The sequence below is a fragment of the Pseudophryne corroboree genome, chromosome 12 (genome assembly GCF_028390025.1).
Source record: "Pseudophryne corroboree isolate aPseCor3 chromosome 12, aPseCor3.hap2, whole genome shotgun sequence".
Lineage (NCBI taxonomy): Eukaryota > Metazoa > Chordata > Amphibia > Anura > Myobatrachidae > Pseudophryne > Pseudophryne corroboree.
In genome coordinates, this window is record NC_086455.1 from 141,595,955 (window position 1) to 141,617,894 (window position 21,940).

Sequence of the window (21,940 nt, forward strand, 5' to 3'; positions counted from 1 at the left end):
AGCTGAGCAGTCAGACAGATATATAATATATATAGATGATGCAGCACACTGGCCTGAGCCTGAGCAGTGCACACAGATATGGTATGTGACTGACTGAGTCACTGTGTGTATCGCTTTTTTCAGGCAGAGAACGGATATATTAAATAAACTGCACTGTGTGTCTGGTGGTCACTCACTATATAATATATTATGTACTCCTGGCTCCTGCTATAACCTATAACTGGCACTGCAGTAGTGCTCCCCAGTCTCCCCCACAATTATAAGCTGTGTGAGCTGAGCAGTCAGACAGATATATATAATATTATATATAGATAATAGATGATGCAGCACACTGGCCTGATCCTGAGCAGTGCACACAGATATGGTATGTGACTGACTGAGTCACTGTGTGTATCGCTTTTTTCAGGCAGAGAACGGATATATTAAATAAACTGCACTGTGTGTCTGGTGGTCACTCACTATATAATATATTATGTACTCCTGGCTCCTGCTATAACCTATAACTGGCACTGCAGTAGTGCTCCCCAGTCTCCCCCACAATTATAAGCTGTGTGAGCTGAGCAGTCAGACAGATATATATAATATTATATATAGATGATGCAGCACACTGGCCTGAGCCTGAGCAGTGCACACAGATATGGTATGTGACTGACTGAGTCACTGTGTGTATCGCTTTTTTCAGGCAGAGAACGGATATATTAAATAAACTGCACTGTGTGTCTGGTGGTCACTCACTATATAATATATTATGTACTCCTGGCTCCTGCTATAACCTATAACTGGCACTGCAGTAGTGCTCCCCAGTCTCCCCCACAATTATAAGCTGTGTGAGCTGAGCAGTCAGACAGATATATATAATATTATATATAGATAATAGATGATGCAGCACACTGGCCTGAGCCTGAGCAGTGCACACAGATATGGTATGTGACTGAGTCACTGTGTGCTGTGTATCGCTTTTTTCAGGCAGAGAACGGATTATAAAGTAAACTGCACTGTCCTCACTAGTAAACTCTCTCCACTCAGTCTCTACACTTCTACAGTAACAGTACTCCTCCTAGTCAGCTCCAGTAAATCTCTCTCAGTCTCTTATAATCTAAATGGAGAGGACGCCAGCCACGTCCTCTCCCTATCAATCTCAATGCACGTGTGAAAATGGCGGCGACGCGCGGCTCCTTATATAGAATCCGAGTCTCGCGATAGAATCCGAGCCTCGCGAGAATCCGACAGCGTCATGATGACGTTCGGGCGCGCTCGGGTTAACCGAGCAAGGCGGGAAGATCCGAGTCGCTCGGACCCGTGAAAAAAAACATGAAGTTCTGGCGGGTTCGGATTCAGAGAAACCGAACCCGCTCATCTCTACCTCTCTCTACACCGTACCATCCTTCAGGTGTAGCAACACGGACATGTTGCGCACGCAAGGTCTCCACGCGGCCGCAGGTGCAACAGTCCCCTCTGCATGCGCTATGTGCGCGCCCCCCTCAGGTGCAGTAGGAGAAGGGGGCGATGGCTGGAGCTGGTACCAGGGCCAATGGGGATGGACAGCGCGGTCATGTGCTCGGTGCCCTGTGCTTGCTGTGTGAGGGATAGGGAGGAGGCGGCAGAGCGGAGCATCACTGATATACCGGTAACTATGGGGGGCACCGCAGGGGGTTATGGCTCCTGTACTCCTGGTGAGGGTTTGTCAGGAAGGTATCAAGGAGCCAGTGGTATGGACCGTGTATGGGATACAGGGCGGTAGGGAGGGGATACAGAGACGCGGGGCGGTAGGGAGGGGATACATAAACGCAGGGCAGTAGGGAGGGGAAACAGAGACGCGGGGCGGTAGGGAGGTGATACAGAGACGCAGAGCGGTAGGGAGGGGATACAGAGACGCAGAGCGGTAGGGAGGGGATACAGAGACACAGGGCGGTAGGGAGGGGAAAGAGAGACGCAGAGCGGTAGGGAGGGGATACAGAGACACAGGGCGGTAGGGAGGGGATACAGAGACGCAGAGCGGTAGGGAGGGGATACAGAGACGCAGGGAGGTAGGGAGGGGATACAGAGACACAGAGCGGTAGGGAGGGGATACAGAGACACAGGGCGGTAGGGAGGGCACACAGACGCAGGGCGGTAGGGAGGGGATAGAGAGACGCAGGGCGGTAGGGAGGGGATAGAGAGACGCAGGACGGTAGGGAGGGGATAGAGAGAAGCGGGGTGGTAGGGTGGGGATACAGAGGCGTAGGGAGGAGGGGATACAGAGACGTGGGACGGTAGGGAGGGGATAGAGAGACGCAGGGTGGTAGGGAGGGGATAGAGAGACGCAGGGCGGTAGGGAGGGGATACAGAGATGCAGGGTGTTAGGGAGGGGATACAGAGACGCGGGGCAGCAGGTAGAGGATACAGAGAGGCGGGGCGGCTGGGAGGGGATAGAGAGACGCAGGATGGCAGGGAGGGGATAGAGAGACGTGGGCGGTAGGGAGGGGATACAGAGATGCAGGGTGTTGGGGAGGGGATACAGAGACGCGGGGCAGCAGGTAGAGGATACAGAGAGGCGGGGCGGCTGGGAGGGGATAGAGAGACGCAGGGTGGTAGGGAGGGGATAGAGAGACGCAGGGTGGTAGGGAGGGGATAGAGAGATGCAGGGTGGCAGGGAGGGGATAGAGAGACGTGGGCGGTAGGGAGGGGATAGAGAGATGCGGGTGGTAGGGAGGGGATAGAGAGACGCAGGGCGGTAGGGAGGGGATAGAGAGACGCAGGGCGGTAGGGAGGGGATAGAGAGACGCGGGGCGGTAGGGAGGGGATAGAGAGACGCAGGGTGGCAGGGAGGGGATAGAGAGACGCGGGCGGTAGGGAGGGGTTAGAGAGACGCGGGGTGGTAGGGTGGGGATACAGAGGCGTAGGGAGGAGGGGATACAGACAGACGCGGGCGGTAGGGAGGAGATACAGAGACGCGGGGCGGTAGGGAGGGGATAGAGAGACGTGGGGCGGTAGGGAGGGGATACAGAGATGCAGGATGTTAGGGAGGGGATACAGAGACGCGGGGCAGCAGGTAGATACAGAGAGGCGGGGCGGCTGGGAGGGGATAGAGAGACGCGGGGCGGTAGGGAGGGGATACAGAGAGGCGGGGCGGCTGGAAGGGGATAGAGAGACGCGGGGCGGTAGGGAGGGGATATAGAGATGCGGGGCGGTAGGGAGGGGATAGAAAGACGCGGGGCGGTAGGGAGGGGATAGAAAGACGCGGGGCAGTAGGGAGGGGATAGAAAGACGCAGGGCGGTAGGGAGGGGATATAGAGGCGCAGGGCGGTAGGGAGGGGATATAGAGATGCAGGGCGGTAGGGAGGGGATAGAAAGACGCGGGGCGGTAGGGAGGGGATAGAGAGACGCGGGGCGGTAGGGAGGGGATAGAGAGACGCGGGTCGGCAGGGAGGGTCCCCAGTGAGGAAGCTGATGAAGAGAGGGGGAAAGTAGTGGAGGGGGAGGGCACCAGAAGAGGAGACTTGTGTAAAGTGGCACCCACACATAGAATCAGTGTGTAGGATGGCCAGAGGGATGACTCACCGTTGAGGCTGTGGGCGGCTGCTGCAGGTTGGTAAACAGTAGTGTCCAGAGGCGTCACCGGGTCAGTATTACTGTTACACACATCTCTCACCCCCCCCCCCGTGGCCTAAAGGGGGCGTGGCCTGCTGTAAAAGGGGCGTGACCTCGCGGGTATGTTCTCTCTTGCTCCGGGGGTGTTTCCAGCTAGCCTGTAGATGCTGGCAGTCCCCGGAGACTGGAGTGTGTGTGGCGGCTTTTCTCTGTGACAGGAGGCGAGTGCTGCAGGAGATGACGTCACTGCAGCACTCGCCTCCTGTCACAGCAGGAGAGCGGACAGCTGGATGTGTGCGGAGGAGGCGGCAGGTCTGTGTATGCGGGGCAGGGAGGGCTATGAAAGCCTTCTCCTGCGCCACCCGTCCCTCCTAATGTGTATGCCGGGGGCGGCATCAGCCGTTGTTGTTGGCCCGGTGCCGCGGCTGGGGAGTCAGAGCTGCTGATGGGTGGGGGGAGGGGAGAGAGAGAGATGGACAGGCAGCAGGAGCAGAGACTTGCTGACTCTGCCCACCGCTGTGACTCCACCCAGCGTTACGGCCAGGCACAGAGTCACAGATGTAGCCAAATATATAGGAGATATGGCATATTAAGCACTTAACTGACGATTTTTCCCTTCAAAACTGTTCATAAAATAGTTTTTTTTAAATTAATATAGTTTAAAAAGTATTTTTTTTAAATATAGAAATATTACATTATGCACATCTTCAGAACGGCTCTCCTGGGCAAAAACTGGGGGACACAGATGGTCAGCGGGGTCACGTGATCTGACAATGCCATTTCAGTGGTTAAGATTGTATGGTGGCAAGAAAGGATGGCCAATAATCACCACGTCCCAGCAATGCACCAACACAAACACAGTCATGCATTGCAAGCAGAGTCTGCCCTATGGGTACTTTGTTTGTAGTCACTAATAGGCCCTACACACATGCCGATTTGTTTGAAAGATATGAACGATCTCGTTCATAAATGAACAAGAACTCGTTTATATCTTTCAGTGTGGAGGCTCCAGCGATGAACGATGCGCGGCCCCGCGCTAGTTCATCGCTGGTCCCCCGTCGGCTGTGCATGCAGGCCAATATGGACGATCTCGTCCATATTTGCCTGCACTTCAATGGAGCCGCGTGATGGGGGGAGCGAAGAAACTTCACTCCCCTTGTCACTGCCCCCCCGCCGCCGGGTCGCTCGTCGCCCGTATCCACCGTCGGGCAGCTCGGCGGCGGATCGGCATGTCTGTAGGGCCCTTAAGTGCCTGATTCAGAGTCGGCCTCAGTGGAGCAATGTTTTTCATCTGTGCATGTGTCTGAATTGCACTGCACCTGTTGTGATTTTGTTAGTACAGAGTCGAAGCACAAATTTAGATGCATGGTAGCAGAAATGTAAGGAGTATTTCTGGGTAGTGACTGGGAGGTAACGGGGGGTGTGGATAAACTGGAGCACGTAAATGCTGCATCCTATGGAAGTGCTACAGGTTTGCAGCTGAAGGCTGTTGTGTACAGAAACGCTCAACCACTCACATAGGAGGTCATACACAGATGGATAAATTGCACCTGCTAGAGGGCTGGTGCAAGATTCAATGGTGCAAAAGATGATGCGTCTTTAGATGCTGTGAGCACTGGTGCCGAGAGGCAGGGGGAGAGGGTACAAATTACCCGGGCCCGGGCTGCTGGAGGGGCCCCGGGTCACTAACCACCTCCCCCCGGATACCTGTACTGCAACGTCATCTTCCCGGTGATATCTTTGGGAAGATGGTGCTGCACATAGAAAGCAAAGACTCTGGCACATCTTTGCTCTCTAGTGCCCGCGTCATCTTTCCAAATATCACTGGGAAGATGGCGCTGGCCGGGGAGGAGGGACCCACTTTCAGATCAAGTAAGGTAGGAAGCGGGTGCCCTCCCCCTACCTCCCTATGTTAAAATGGTGCCCCCCTTGTAAGCAGCCCTGCAATTATGTCATTATTCACAAATTTTAAACGTGGCTTATTAAGTGGGCATAACCACGCCCACTTAATAAGCATGCCCCAAGCCTTTACCGGGGCCTGGCGTGGCTCACAACGACCCTGGCTGTGAGTGAGCATCTCAATTCTTGCATATTCCGACGCACTGTTGTACACTCTAGGGAAGGGCGTTCTGACATTATCATAAAGCCACACATGCATCGAAAGACATACGGACGACTGTGACTCAGAATCAGGATAAGGGGATTTCCAATTCTGCAGCTGATAAAGCTGCAAATTGCCTGGATGCAGAGATAGCCCTGGGTGTAGGCCATATAGGCTTATGCCTAGAGCACTATTGCTTCATAAGTGCACCCAGCAGGCATGGTGTTCCGCCCCAATGTCGCCCAGCACACACTGACAGAAGGAGCCACCAGCATATGTGACCTCGCCAACAGTGGCGCTAAAGACAGTGCTTTTTTGGCATTGTCACAATGGTGAAAAAATCACGGACTGTAGTGCCTTGGCAGGGAGGGATCACATCTACTGGCGGCCAGTCCATGGGTCTCTTAACCATGTCAGTGCCAGTGAGGAGACAGATGGAGGTGCCGCCACAGACCACATGACCTCTCCCAGCAGCGTGGGTACTTGTTTGATTTCAAGCGATACCACAGTTCATTAACAGTTGTCGTCCCATTTATACAAATATTGGCAACACCTTTTGTAGCATGAACAAGGAACTCCTCTTACTAGACTACACAAATATCGGTTTTCTGTTTTGCATGGAATGAACCTTTAGAATGAAAGTAATCCTGTAATATATTGTTAGTAGACATGGATTTACAGTAGCCTTTAAGAGTTAAGCACACTACAACATTATATTCCCTTTGTAATATGTGCATTATTTTTCAATTCACTAATTAAAGTACTTTGTGTCTTTCTATTCCAGCACCAACTTGAAAAGGCTGATGAAGGATCTAATGAAGGAACGAGATGTGATGCAGAAAGCCAGCAACCCCTATGTCCTCCGCCTGTTAGGCTGGTACCAGAAACCGGAAAGTGATCTGTTAGAATATGGACTGGTCATGGAGTACATGCCTAATGGTTCTCTGCGTTCTCTGTTTGACAATATCTGTGATGTCCCCTGGGCTCTGAGGTTCCAAATTCTCCACCAGGTGGTTCTGGGAATGAACTATCTCCACAGCCTTGATCCACCTATAATTCATCGAGACCTAAAGCCCTGCAATGTACTTTTAAATAAGCACTTAGATGTCCAGGTGAGTGACTTTAAAGTTGTTCCTGCCCCCCCCCCCCCCCCCCCCCCCTCCCTTTCCTTTGTTCCTTTGGTGTACTTGACAGCCATAAAACATGAGATTCACACCCCAAATAGTATGACTTGGTAGGTGTAGAGTGATAATTATTTCAACACCATTTCCAACTGGGTTGATGATAGTTTAAACAAATTTTCCATGAGGTTTATGACTCTTAACCCTATTATTAATCTAATAAGAATCCATATGTCTGGTAGATACTGATGACTACATACCTATAGAAAGGAGAGATCTATCTACGAATGGGTTTCAGGAACAGTTTATGGCTGGTTTTAACATTACTAGACTTAAGCGACTTGAATGACTGTCCCACCAATGTGTCATAGTGTTAGAGCAGGTGCTTATATATTACAGCATAGCTATGTGTAGATGTTATTGCATGGAAACATGTTATTACAATCTAAAGATAAACGTATTAAAAAATTAAGGAACACTGAAACAAAGCCATTCTTACCTAGAAAAACAATATACCACTATATTAGGTAAAATAATGAAATGAAACATATTCTTCTAGTCTAAACTACCCTAACGCAAGTCTTGCAGTCAATTAAATTAGATGCGATGTAAGACTGAATGTTCTGGGGTGATGTACAGGCGGTGAGCAGTACGCACAAATCCTGCACATACGGTAGGCGTGCCTTTACATATACACCCCCATGGGGCTGTCAGATAAAATGCAGGAAGTAAGGGCGATGTGTTGTAGGATGACAACCTACATTACAGCAACACATTGCTGGCATCACCCGTACTTCCCTTCTTAATGCACTGACCCCAAAATATGAAGAAACGGGAACCAATTGCTTTTCTAAAATAAAAGATGAATAGAGCATTAGTAGAATATCATTACCAACCAATAACATCCACAAAATATCTCCCTTCATTACTAGTCATGTATTTATATACTGTATATAGTAATGGGCCCAACACACTTTACGATTGCCGGGCGAGCTGCCCAACGGCTGATGCGGCAGACGGGCGACCCGGTGGCGGGGGGGGGGGGGGGCGGTTTGGTGTGAAGTTTCTTCACTCCCCCCATCACCTGGCTCCATAGCAATGCATGCTAGTATGGACGATATTGTCCATATTGGCCTGCATGTTTAAATGAGCCGGCATCAGCGATGAAGGAGTGTGGGGCCACGCATCGTTCATTGCTGGTGCCTACACATTGAAAGATATGAACTGTATCTCGTTCATTAATGAACGGGAGCGTTCATATCTTTCACTGGTATTGGCCAGTGTGTAGGTCCCATAAAACTACAGATAAATTAATGAGAAATAAGTATTTACAATCATTTCTGTATTTGCAGTTGCAATGGGGAGATTTATAGAAATTCTTATGTTTTATAATGCAATATGTAAGATAGAATACTTTCAGGTTATATAAGAATGCTTATCTGTTACTGAATTAATATTAGTATTATTACTATTTCTTTATATACTGCCAGCATTTTCAGTAGAACACAGTTATAAAACAAGACTGGGCACTGTCAGAGGTTAGAGGGCCTCACTCGCAAGTTTACAATCTAGAGGAGTACATTACTGTCAGCAAGCTAGCAGCTAATCTGGAGACATCTGCAGGCTAAATATACTGTGCATGAATTATTTTATTACAAAAGTTTATTCCTTCCACTACAATGTATAAGATCACATTACATATAACAAAAAGTTCACCATTAAGGGGCCCTTTATTCAGACTCTGTCTTCCTCTTTACTGTACAGTACACACAAATACAACATCATTTTGTAACTACATCGACCTCAGCATTAAAAGCAGCCGCGCGGGTAAAATGCTCTTAGTTGCATTTCAGTTGTGCCAGAATCCCAGCACTGTTATACTGAGGTCGACATAGTGACTCATTGTCACTGTCAACCTCCCATATCCAGCCCTAAGAATCATAGGACCTAATTCAAGATTGATTGCAAAACAACATTTCCCCCTATTGGGCAAAACCATGTGCACTCCAGGTGGGGCAGATATAACATTTGCAGAGAGAGTTAGATTTGGGTGGGTTATATTGTTTCTGTGCAGGGTAAATACTGGCTGCTTTATTTTAACACTGCAGTTTAGATTTCAATTTGAACACACCCCACCCAAATCTAACTCTCTCTGCACATGTTACATCTGCCCCACCTGCAGTGCACATGGTTTTGCACATTAGAGGAAAATGTGGTTTTGCAATCAACTTAGAATTAGACCCATAATGCAGGGATTTGCAAATCATTCAAGAAGAATTATTAGGAAAATTAATTTTAGATTCCACCCAGGGTTGGCAACTCTTAAAATAATTTTGTACAGATTGTGGAGTCAGATTTACCTCTGTATCCTGCAAAGTTCTTATATGCCATTTGTTCTTTCTCCAGATCACATTACTGTATGCCATTTGTTCTTTCTATAGATCACATATGCCATTTATTCTTTCTCCAGATCACATATGCCATTTGATCTTTCTCCAGATCACATATGCCATTTATTCTTTCTCCAGATCACATACTGTATGCCATTTGTTCTTTCTCCAGATCACATATGCCATTTATTCTTTCTTCAGATCACATATGCCATTTATTCTTTCTCCAGATCACATACTGTATGCCATTTATTCTTTCTCCAGATCACATATGCCATTTGATCTTTCTCCAGATCACATATGCCATTTATTCTTTCTCCAGATCACATACTGTATGCCATTTGTTCTTTCTCCAGATCACATATGCCATTTGTTCTTTCTCCAGATCACATATGCCATTTATTCTTTCTTCAGATCACATATGCCATTTATTCTTTCTTCAGATCACATATGCCATTTATTCTTTCTTCAGATCACATATGCCATTTATTCTTTCTTCAGATCACATATGCCATTTATTCTTTCTTCAGATCACATATGCCATTTATTCTTTCTTCAGAACACATATGCCATTTATTCTTTCTTCAGATCACATATGCCATTTATTCTTTTTCCAGATCACATACTGTATGCTATTTATTTTTTCTCCAGATCACATATGCATTTTTATTCTTTCTCCAGATCACATATGCCATTTATTCTTTCTCCAGATCACATATGCCATTTATTCTTTCTCCAGATCACATATGCCATTTATTCTTTCTCCAGATCACATATGCCATTTATTCTTTCTCCAGATCACATACTGTATGCCATTTGTTTTTTCTCCAGATCACATATGCCATTTATTCTTTCTTCAGATCACATATGCCATTTATTCTTTCTCCAGATCACATATGCCATTTATTCTTTCTTCAGATCACATATGCCATTTATTCTTTCTTCAGATCACATATGCATTTGTATTCTTTCTCCAGATCACATATGCCGTTTATTCTTTCTCCAGATCACATACTGTATGCTATTTATTCTTTCTCCAGATCACATACTGTATGCTATTTATTCTTTCTCCAGATCACATATGCATTTTTATTCTTTCTCCAGATCACATATGCCGTTTATTCTTTCTCCAGATCACATACTGTATGCCAGTTGTTTTTTCTCCAGATCACATATGCCATTTATTCTTTCTCCAGATCACATATGCCATTTATTCTTTCTCCAGATCACATATGCCATTTATTCTTTCTCCAGATCACATATGCCATTTATTCTTTCTTCAGAACACATATGCCATTTAGTCTTTCTTCAGATCACATATGCCATTTATTCTTTCTCCAGATCACATATGCCATTTATTCTTTCTCCAGATCACATATGCCATTTGTTCTTTCTCCAGATCACATATGCCATTTATTCTTTCTTCAGATCACATATGCCATTTATTCTTTCTTCAGATCACATATGCCATTTATTCTTTCTTCAGATCACATATGCCATTTATTCTTTCTTCAGATCACATATGCCATTTATTCTTTCTTCAGATCACATATGCCATTTATTCTTTCTTCAGATCACATATGCCATTTATTCTTTTTTCAGATCACATATGCCATTTATTCTTTCTTCAGAACACATATGCCATTTATTCTTTTTCCAGATCACATACTGTATGCTATTTATTTTTTCTCCAGATCACATACTGTATGCTATTTATTCTTTCTCCAGATCACATATGCATTTTTATTCTTTCTCCAGATCACATATGCCGTTTATTCTTTCTCCAGATCACATACTGTATGCCATTTATTATTTCTCCAGATCACATATGCCATTTATTATTTCTCCAGATCACATACTGTATGCTATTTGTTCTTTCTCCAGATCACATACTGTATGCTATTTGTTCTTTCTCCAGATCACATATGCCATTTGTTCTTTCTCCAGATCACATATACAATTTGTTCTTTCTCCAGATCACATACTGTATGCTATTTATTCTTTCTCCAGATCACATATACCATTTGTTCTTTCTCCAGATCACATACTGTATGCTATTTATTCTTTCTTCAGATCACATATACCATTTGTTCTTTCTCCAGATTACAGATTTTGGGTTGTCCAAGATTGTTGGAGCCACCACCAGCACTGCAGCACCGTGTTTTGCTGGAACCTTGTCTTACATGGCGCCGGAAGCTCTGAATGACATAAATTACATTCCCAACAAAGCTTATGATGTTTACAGGTAGGTGAGCTGACCAATTTACTGACTGGAAAATACAATTCTGCAAAACACCTTCTACCTCTCCAGTAGAGTGGAATCCCTTATGTGATGGTTCTCGGCAACAATTAAGTCAAACTTGAAAATAAATGACATTTCCACTTGTACAAATATATTAACAACAGCAATTAAATAGACTTATGGTATGGGGCCCACAGGGCCGGATTAAGGCTTGTGGGGGCCCAGGGCAAATGAGTTGTGGGGGCCCCCCACGAATAAAAGTGACAAACCCCCGCCTGTAAAAAAAAATGAATTAAAGCTCTAATGAGTGCAATAAATCACAGCAGCTAGAGAAAATATATATAAAATGAGCGCTATATAAAACTGGTTCTCTTTGCAAACACCTTTGTGAATAACAGATGTCGTGCAGTGTTATTCCCAATGGTATTTGCAAAGAGAAGCAGTACTGTACTACATGCGTCTGCCTATGACATACGTCCAATAAACCTAACCACATATCTGCTTCCAGATTGCCCTGTGCTCTGCCAGCCTCCTCTTACCTAGTGTGTACCTTGTGGAGCTGTAGCTGGGGGCTGGACTAGGAGACATGAGGAGTGATTACAGAGTGCCACGCAGAGGCCCATTAAAAAGAGAGGAGAAGGAGCTGCTGCGGCTAGGTGGGCAAGGGGGAGCAGAGGCTGTTACTAGAGTCTGCATCACAGAGGATATAGGGGTCTGAGGAATCAAGCCAAGCCTCCACCACTGCCGCTGAGGTCGTACGTACTGTGAGCAGCTTCCTCACATCAGTATCCTGGCGGGCCGCAGGCTGCGCTTTGGCAGTGACTGTCTCGCGGGATTTGAATTTATTTCTTATTTATTACCAGTTATTTATATAGCGCACACATGTTCCGCAGCACTTTACAGAGAATATCTGGCCATTCACATCAGTCCCTGCCCCAGTGGAGCTTACAATCTATATTCCCTACCACATGTACACGCAGACACATTCACACTAGGGTTAATATTGTTGGGAGCCAATTAACCTACCAGTATATTTTTGGATTGTGGGAGGAAACCGGAGAACCCGGAGGAAACCCACGCAAGTACGGGGAGAATATACAAACTCCACACAGTTAGGGCCATGGTAGGAATCGAACCCATGACCTCAGTGCTGTGAGGCAGTAATGCTAACCATTACACCATCCGTACTGCCTACGAGACTAGCCGTGCAGCACCAGTGCTCCTCAGCGGCCAAATAGACGACAATGAAGACACAGCTAAATGCTGTGCTCAATTTTAATTGTGCTGACAACGTGGTCCAATTTGGGGGGGAGTGAGTGGCAGTGCGTTGTGGTCCCTAATGTGTGGGGGCCCTGGAACGACAGCCCTTTTGTAATAATAAGTGTGGATGTATGCCCCGCATTAGATTGTAAATACACATATATATATGAAAAAAAGGGAGAAGACAGCGCCACTTGTGGGATAAAATCCAGATAAAATAAATATTTGTATACAATAGTCTGTATGACTAAAATACCATAAAAACACACACCCCAACAGTATTCGGTTGTCGCCCAACCCCTAGAGAAAATAGTACGGGTATAATACTGTGATGTGTGTAGAAAAAGAGGGTGTAGGGGGTAACGGCGATTAGTGTTGTTTTAAAACATATATACAGGTTGAGTATCCCATATCCAAATATTCCGAAATACGGAATATTCCGAAATACGGACTTTTTTGCGTGACAGTGAGATAGTGAAACCTTTGTTTTTTGATGGCTCAATGTACACAAACTTTGTTTAATACACACAGTTATTAAAAATATTGTATTAAATGACCTTCAGGCTGTGTGTATAAGGTGTATATGAAACATAAATGAATTGTGTGAATGTACACACACTTTGTTCAATGCACAAAGTTACAAAAAATATTGGCTAAAATTACCTTTAGGCTGTGTGTATAAGGTGTATATGAAACATTAATGCATTCTGTGCTTAGACTTGGGTTCCATCACCATGATATTTCATTATAGTATGCAATTATTCCAAAATACGGAAAAATCCCATATCCAAAATACATCTGGTCCCAAGCATTTTGGATAAGGGATACTCAACCTGTATATACTATGGTAATATTGACGGAACTTTAGGAGCCAGATAGTAGTATAAAAAAATATATAAAACAATTTGAATACACGAGAGAGTACACAGTAAAAAAATCTATAAAAATATATTTTAAAAAAGGAATAAAAAAATCAGCATGGTATATTAACAGGAGGTCAGACTTATCTGTGTATCAATGGAGGTTAGACAGGGAACCTAACGCTTTCGTCCTTTAGGACTTCATCAAAATATATGTATGTATATATATATATATATATATATATATATATAAAAATCCTGTTGGTCTGGCACTCCCTTCAACAAATTATATCACCTGCACCGGTGCCTTCATGTAGATATAAACACATTCCCGGAGATGTATATATATGTATATATATATATATATATATATATATATATATTATTAGTAATTTATATTCCAGAAAACTGGAAATGAAAGCGCATGTGCACTAAGGCACTAACATTGGCACTGCTAGACAGAGCCACCGGGAAGCACCAGCAAAGTTTTATTGCCTTAAGCAGCGATAGACAATTGACAGCTTTCACCGCACATTGTTAAATATACACCTTTGAGTATTTGAGTGTAGTCATTTACTTAATTTATAAACTTTAATCTGAGGGTTACAAAGCAAAGATGATTTCCAAACTATTTCTATACTCTATGAAGATGAAAGGTTAGGATCTCAAGAGTCATGGGGTGCCGGCTAAACAGATTTAGCCACTTCCTTTTTGTGTGAAGAATATGTTATTATGCTTTAAACTTTGTTATTACAACACTACCTCTTTTTAATATTTGTGCGTAAAATTCAGAGAATTATACCAAGAGTTTTGGTGCAAGAAATGTATTAACGGTAACTTAAAAAAGTCCATTACTTTCCTTATATGACTTTATTTTAGAATGTGTTATTATTGCTTAATAGAGAGGTCATACAGATCCCATGCGGTTAATTGCGATAGCTGGTTCTCGCAGTGCTCAGAGGAGTGTTCTGTAATGGTGATTGGAGGTTGGCTGATTTACTGTGAAAACCAAAACTTGCCATTTACTGCAAAGGGTATGAACCCTTTAAGCAAAAGTTCTGAAATGTAAAGTTTTGTTTTTTTTAATCAAAAAAGTTATCTTATATGTTTGTACATATAAAATGCATCTAAAATAGTGACAGTAGCAACCATTTCCCTCTCTCCTCTGTTTTGCAGCTTTGGAATCTTAACATGGACGGTTTTCTCAGGAGAAGAGCCTTATCCTGGTAAGTATCATGTTGCTCTACAGTTTGTTAAATTATTTTTTATAGTGAAGTGTAGGATCTTAGCAGGGGGCGTATCTACCTTGCCAGGGATGCCAGCCGAGGAGGGGCGCTGCGCAGCGGTGCCACCCGCAGCTTGTAGGTAGATTACATTTTTGTGGCAGCAACAGTCCAGCCCCAAGTCATTTCTCCTCCTCCGGGTAGTCCCTCACCCGCACTGACGCCCAGAAACGATAATAGCAGGCAGCCGCTGCAGCCACTGTAACTACATAAACTACAGCTCACAGCAGCAAGGGCTGCTGGGAGCTGTAGTTTATGTAGTTTCTTGATAGTAGTGCGGTGCCGGACCCCGGCACCAATTACAGTGGCTGCCGCTGCTGCCTGCTATTATCGTTTCTGGGCGTTGTATTTAATGTCACTTATGCTGCACTATTTTGTCTGAAAAAGGGGAGAAGTCCCTGCTCCAGTGAAACTTATTATCCAAATCTCCTGTCACATGGACACATATGCACAGGAGGGCACTTTAATTGTCATAAGCCAGTTAACCTATCTGGTATGTTTCTGGGGTGTGGGCGGAAATCCCGGAGAACACCCAAAGGAAATCCAGGAGAACATACAAACTCTACTGAGGAATTGAACATATGAACTTGGTGCTGTTAGGCAGTAATGCTAACCACTACGCCAACCATGCTGAAGATAAAGTGCAAGGAAAGTAAAGGAAGGAGGACTTCTCGCCTCTTCGCCATGGCAGGGGTGTGAGGCCACAGAGCAAGGAGTACAGGAAAGAGATATACAGTATACAGTTTATATGGTACATTTGTTTTCCATGGGAATTTTACACTTTCATGAGTAGGCAAGTCCCAGAAATCACTATGCGCATAGAACACTGGCCGAACCGTAACTAAACAAATGGGCTGTAATCCTGTTGTAGATGTGCACATATGTACTGTATATACATGGCAAACTACCAGATGCTGCTGTCCTTCCTATTCTTGGCGTCGGCTTCCGATGTGTTGCTCCTCCTCCTTTCTGTTCTTTTAATAGCAGCAGCAGTGTCACTGGAATAATGTACTGGGCGCATCCATGGCTCTTTGGCTGAGCATGTGCTGTACAGTCTATACGGAACACTGCAGCTTCACATCCTCTTTACACTGATGCCTCATTGCATTAAAACTCCATTGCCAGAGAGGTAAGTTGTGCAGTATCTCTCTGGCAAGTACACATTTGATGCATACTGGCCCTATAATATTCTGTATTGCTGGAAAAAGCGGTGACGCAGAATGTGTTTTATCTCAGAGTCATCAGACATTGATACATCTACCCCTTTGTTACAAGAAATTAAATGTATAGAAGACCATTCATAATTAGCTCATTAAGGGGGACATGTACTAAGCAGTGATAAAAGTGGAGAATTGAACCAGTGGAGAAGTTGCCCATGGCAACCAATCAGCTGCTTTGTATAGTTTTATAGTATGCAAATGATAAATGTTACGTCAATGCTGATTGGTTGCCATGGGCAACTTCTCCACTGGCTCACTTCTCCACTTTTATCACTGCTTAGTAAATCTCCCCCTAAGTCTTCAATATACAATACAGTATACAGCAGATGCCATGAACATGTTTTGCCCTCTCACAGGTATACACGCGGCCGTAATCCAGCGGTGTGTGTCTGAGGGACAGAGACCCAGGGCGAGTGTTCTAGATCAGTATAATGAGGTCAAAATGGTGCCTGAAGCCAAGGAGTTAATGATCAGATGCTGGAATCCCAACGCAGATGACAGACCCAGCTTCCATGGTGAGTACATGAGAATACTGAGCTATATAAGAGAGAGCGCCATAATGCTGTAATGTCTAAGCTTAAATGGCTGTAGACAGCAACTGATCAACAATAACAAAGGAGTTAGTAGATCAGGCTTGGCCAACCTGTGGCTCTCCAGCTGTTGGTAAACTTCAAGTCCCAGCATGCTACTGTAGTACTAGTTACCAGCTGATTAGGCTATCTCACAAGGGGTGGTCTTCTGTATACTGGCGGTCGGGCTCCCGGCGCTCAGTATACCGGCACCGGGAGCCCGACAGCCGGCATACCGACACTTATTTTCCCTCGTGGGGGTCCACGACCCCCATAGAGGGAGAATAAAATAGTGTGGCGCGCGTAGCGCGCCACCGTGCCCGTAGCGTGGCGAGCGCAGTGAGCCCGCAAGGGGCTCATTTGCGCTCGCCACACTGTCGGTAAGCCGGCGGTCGGGCTCCCAGCGCCGGTATGCTGGTCGCCGGGAGCCCGACCGCCGGCCAGCCGTAGTGAACCCCTCACAAGAACTGGAGAGCCACAGGTTGGACAGGTCTGTTGTACAGTAGAAGGTATTATGAAAATCACTGGACTCAGAAGTGTTGATGAGTAACTGAATAGTTCTTCTTTTCTGCTGTGTGGCATCAGTAAGTGTTACTGTATGATGTGGAAAATTACAGGCCACAAGTCTATCGGGGCCTTTCATGCAAGCTTTATAATTATCCACTCACTGTGTAATACGATGATAAATTCTGGAATTACCTTATTATTGTCGTGATCTGGCGGTCGTTTGTCAGTCATGCTCTCTTCGATGCTGTTGGGTTCAGCAGCCTCCAGGCGTCACCTAAAAGAACTTCGGGCAGAAGGACGGAGGAAGGCAATCAGCACTCGTTAGGACGGTGACAAAGTGTTTATTTATCAGGAATGAACAGGTCACCGCTGGAATTTAAACTTAGTTACTTTCAATGAAAAAGTTTGTATATGTAACGTACACATTTCATATTACATGTCATTTGCATAAATACCATCTACAGTTACAAATATCATAAAATTACAATTTAAGAAAAGATTTAATATAAATCAGATTCAGCACTATCTTTCCCTTCCTCTATAATAAGATCGGGTATAGTCTGTCCACCAGGTGGTGCTAGAACACTTACAAAGCCCTAAAGTTTCTATTCGATTTGGGTTGAACAGATTTACCAAAGCCCAAATTGAATGTCAAATCAATTGTATTGATTCAATTCATATCCCAATAAAAATCGAATTTCTAAAAAACATCAATGTTTTCCCATAGAACAACATGAAATCCCCTCATTTACTAAGGTTTGATTTGAAATGGACCTCCAAATCGAACATCAAATCAAACCTCAAATCTCCAAATGTTTAGAATGATCCTAGACATTACATTTTGGCTTCTAACTCCATTCTAAAGATAGGAAAATGACAGTGATGACTTTTTAAGTACCCCAAAACACATAGGGCACTGTGAAAGTAGCAAAAATGGATGCTCAAGACAGTGGTACGTGGTGCATATATATATTATACCATGCAAAACACCACCTGACTGAAAAAACTCTGAAAAAACATTCTGAGTACTGTCAGCAGCTTCATGAGTTGAGTAGTGCACATATTTAGACTTGTAGGCAAAAAAATATGCAATCGATAGCACCAGAGCACAATATTTGCAAATTTACAGTAAATTATGATGAAATTAGCAAAAAAACAAGAGTGAAGTAAGTGCATATCCAGATTCTGCCCATGATGCTTACATCCTCACCAACTCATCCCTGTCTGTCTAAAATCTTGTTGGACAAATTGCAGAGGGATGGTTGTTGTGTAAGATATCAGTATGTGTTAAATTTGTAAAAAAATTTAGAGGCACATATAGCCACCCAATCCTAGGCAGAATGCATCTTTGTTTGATGCCAATAATATTTTTTACAAATTGCATATTTTGAATCAATATTAGCAAAATTTGTCTTTTTGCTCAGCTGCCATCTATTGCATAATCGCACAAAAATTAATAAAAATAAAAAATATTCTTATGTATAAAACAATATAATGAGTGTGTTTCCCCTTTAATTAGTGAACATGTGCTACATTTGGACCAATAGGAAGGAATGAGGGTGTTCTATTCGATTTTACATTCTATTTGGCTGGGGATTTCAATGGGGATTTGAGGTTCAATTTAGGAAGGGATTTCATAGATTCAATTCTAAAATCCTTTCTAAAGATGAATCAACATCGAATTCGATTTTAAAATCTAATGCAAAATCGATTTTTAGTGAATAAGGTAAAATTCAAAAAGAGTTTCAATCGATTTGGAAGATTCATAAAGCCCCTTCAAAAACTGAATTTTAGTAAATATACCCCCAGGCGTCTTTAGCTAAAGAAGTCTGTTTTTCTAGAAATTACTTCCCGTAGTATTACCAGTGAGGGAAAGCAAAGAGGTTGTGAAATAATTGAAGTTCATTAACTTAGCGTGCCAGTTACTATAAGAGGATATGCGCAAGCAGCAAGAGGGAGTATAGCAGATATGCAGTTTCTCAGTTATAATGATCAGCATGCAGATGCTGAAAGCAGCTCGTGCAAGTAAGAATAAAGTCACACAGTTCCTGCTGTACACTGAGTAAAATCTCTCTCTCTCTCTCTCTCTCTCTCTCTCTCTCTCTCTCTCTCTCTCTCTCTCTCTCTCCTGCTCACCCTTGATTTGTTGGGTGTGCAGTCTGTCCCCTGGTTTAACTGGTATATTGACTGGTAGGCTGGGTGGTCACTGATTTACTGACTGCGGGAAGACAGGGGTGTTTGGGTCTCACAAATACCTCAGGTCTGATGTCTGACACAGCCGCTCTCCTGCCCACCTCATCAAAGGGCCTCTGAGGGAAAGTTGGGTTCCCCGTGTTATGTGAACACCTTAGCCCAGGTGGCAATACACAGCGCATCGTCTCTGGCTGGCTCTAATGCAGTCCCGGTGGCTGCATGCTCCGTCAGTTCCCTGCACATGGGGCGACCTCCTCCGGACAGCTTCCCCAACAGTGAAGGGCCCGCACACTGCTCCCCCTCGGCTTCAGTCTCTCAGGAGCCACTCCGTCTCCACACAGCGCTGCTGCTCACCCTCACACACCACAGGCCACGCCTCCTCTCCTTCCCGCCTGTCGTCAGCCAATTGCAGCAGGTCTTTTCGGTTTCCCGCTCTCCAGGGATACCGCTTGGCTGCGCTAGGTCCTAGTGCTCCACAAGTTGCTGTCCTTTGGTTGCTGACATTGAAAGGCACCCTGAGAAAGGGAAGATTAACCCCTGCAGCACCAGTCCTGCAAGGTACCACAACTGCCACCAGGCCCAAAGCGTGGTAAGCGCAGCAAGCCTGCTAGGGCACTCGCTGCCTGTATTTTTGCTAGCGGGATACCGCTGGGGGGATCCTGACAGCCGGCATCCCATTAGCCAGGATATTATACTGAATCCTCCTTTTACATTGACCAAAATCCTGGGTTTTGTGCTTCCACGCCCAATAATTTATATAATTATTGGGTGTGGTCAGCTAGTGATCTCTAAGATCTATTTGACATATTTTGAACATTTGTTTTTCTAACAGAGTGCCCTCTTGGAAGAGCTCAGGATATTGTTTTGGTATATGCATTGTGTATGTATAGGTGTATATCTTGGGCTTCAAACTCTCCCCTCGAACTGCAGATTGCCTATACAGATACAGACACTCAGACTGTTCCCTCCCCAAAACATACAGACATATACACACATACTGTACAGACACTCAACTCTCCCCTTCAACACACACACAAACAACATACACCTACACACGGACACTCAGACTGTCCCCCCACCCACACACACTCAGACTATAGATTGATAGATTGCCCACACACATATAAACTCAGACTGCACCCCCCCCCCTCAAAAAACACACACACATACTGTACACTTGGATTGCAGACTGCTTCCTCCCCAACACACACACACAAAAACACACAGACTAATGACTGTCCCCTTCCATCAACCACAGACGCACCCAGACTACAGATTGCACATACGTAATTACAGACAGGCTGCTCCCCCCCCCCATTTTTTTTTTACCATACACACACTCGCACTGCAGACTGTTTCCCCCCTCCCCTCAGACACACTTACTGTCCATGCACACATGGGAGGTGGTTGATAGACAGACAGTTACACGATTGACAGTCAGTAGGTCAACACTGTAGGGTCAAAAGGTCAACATGAAAAGGGTTGACACATATTTTTTTGTGTTTTTTCATGTTTTTAAAACTTTTGCTGTATTTACTATCCATGTCACAAACTATTACCTTTAGGGGGTCATTCCGAGTTGATCGAAGCTGTGCTAAATTTAGCACAGCTACGATCAGGCACTCAGACATGCGGGGGGACGCCCAGCACAGGGCTAGTCCACCCCGCATGTCAGTGCCGCTCCCCCCCCCCTGCAGAAATGCAAAAGCATCGCGCAGCGGCGATGCTTTTGCATCTCAGGAGATACTCCCGGCCAGCGCAGCTCCTGCAGCTGGCCGGGAGAACCTCTTTGCTGCCCCGGGTCGCAGCGGCTGCGTGTGACGTCACGCAACCCCCACCCCCCCACTGGTCCGGCCACGCCTGCATTGGCCGAACTGCGCCCCCTAAACGTCGGGTTAACGCCGCCGTCCAGCCCCCTACCGCCCAGCGACCGCCTCTACCTCAGAGGCGATCGATAGGCAACGACGGCTGGCATGAGCTGGCGCATGCACACTTCTGACCCGATCGCTGAGCTGCGATAAACTGCAGCGAGCGATCGGGTCGGAATGACCCCCTTAGTAACCTTGTTGCAAGCGGAGTGAGCCACCGAGCCGGAAGCGTGGTGCATTTCACAAATTTGGTTGAAATGTTTAAAACAAAAAATAACATGAAAAAAATCAACTTTTTTGTGTCAGCCTTTTGACTCTCAACCTTTATAATGTCTATCTTAGGGATCACCTCCTCTCCCTCACACACACACCCCCACACACACATACACTATCTGACTTCAGTCATGACAGTATGACTGCGCTGGCTGAGCTGACTATGAGAATGTAGAAAAGGCGGAGACTCGATGCTCTGCAATTGCACGGGAGGAGCTGCTGAAAATAGAGACATGTACAGCAGCTTCCCCCTTGGCCACCTTTATGCATCCAGTGCACAGAGAGCTCTGTGTCAGGATCAGATAATTCCGAGGACGGCCACACCTACTCAGTAGTTCCAATTCATGGAGAAAAGTTGTCTTTATGTATAAAAAAAAAATATATATATATTTTGATCCATCAGGGGGGATTCTGGGTACCCTGCGTGCACTATTGACTCCCACCTAAGAATCAGGCATTTAATTCAATACGTAGCTAAGACAC

At 45.2% G+C, this 21,940-nt stretch overlaps 1 protein-coding gene across 16 annotated transcripts in view; it reads left to right on the forward strand.

The window, feature by feature from the left end:
* LOC134981011 (receptor-interacting serine/threonine-protein kinase 3-like) overlaps nt 1-21,940 on the forward strand; it is a 246,712-nt gene that overhangs the window by 215,322 nt on the left and 9,450 nt on the right. For all 16 annotated transcript variants that reach the window (XM_063948098.1, XM_063948096.1, XM_063948097.1 and 13 more), the window contains 4 exons: nt 6,456-6,783; nt 11,285-11,427; nt 14,721-14,770; nt 16,404-16,562. In XM_063948098.1, the coding sequence (XP_063804168.1) occupies nt 6,456-6,783; nt 11,285-11,427; nt 14,721-14,770; nt 16,404-16,562 (680 nt within the window). The remainder of the gene's footprint in view (nt 1-6,455; nt 6,784-11,284; nt 11,428-14,720; nt 14,771-16,403; nt 16,563-21,940) is intronic.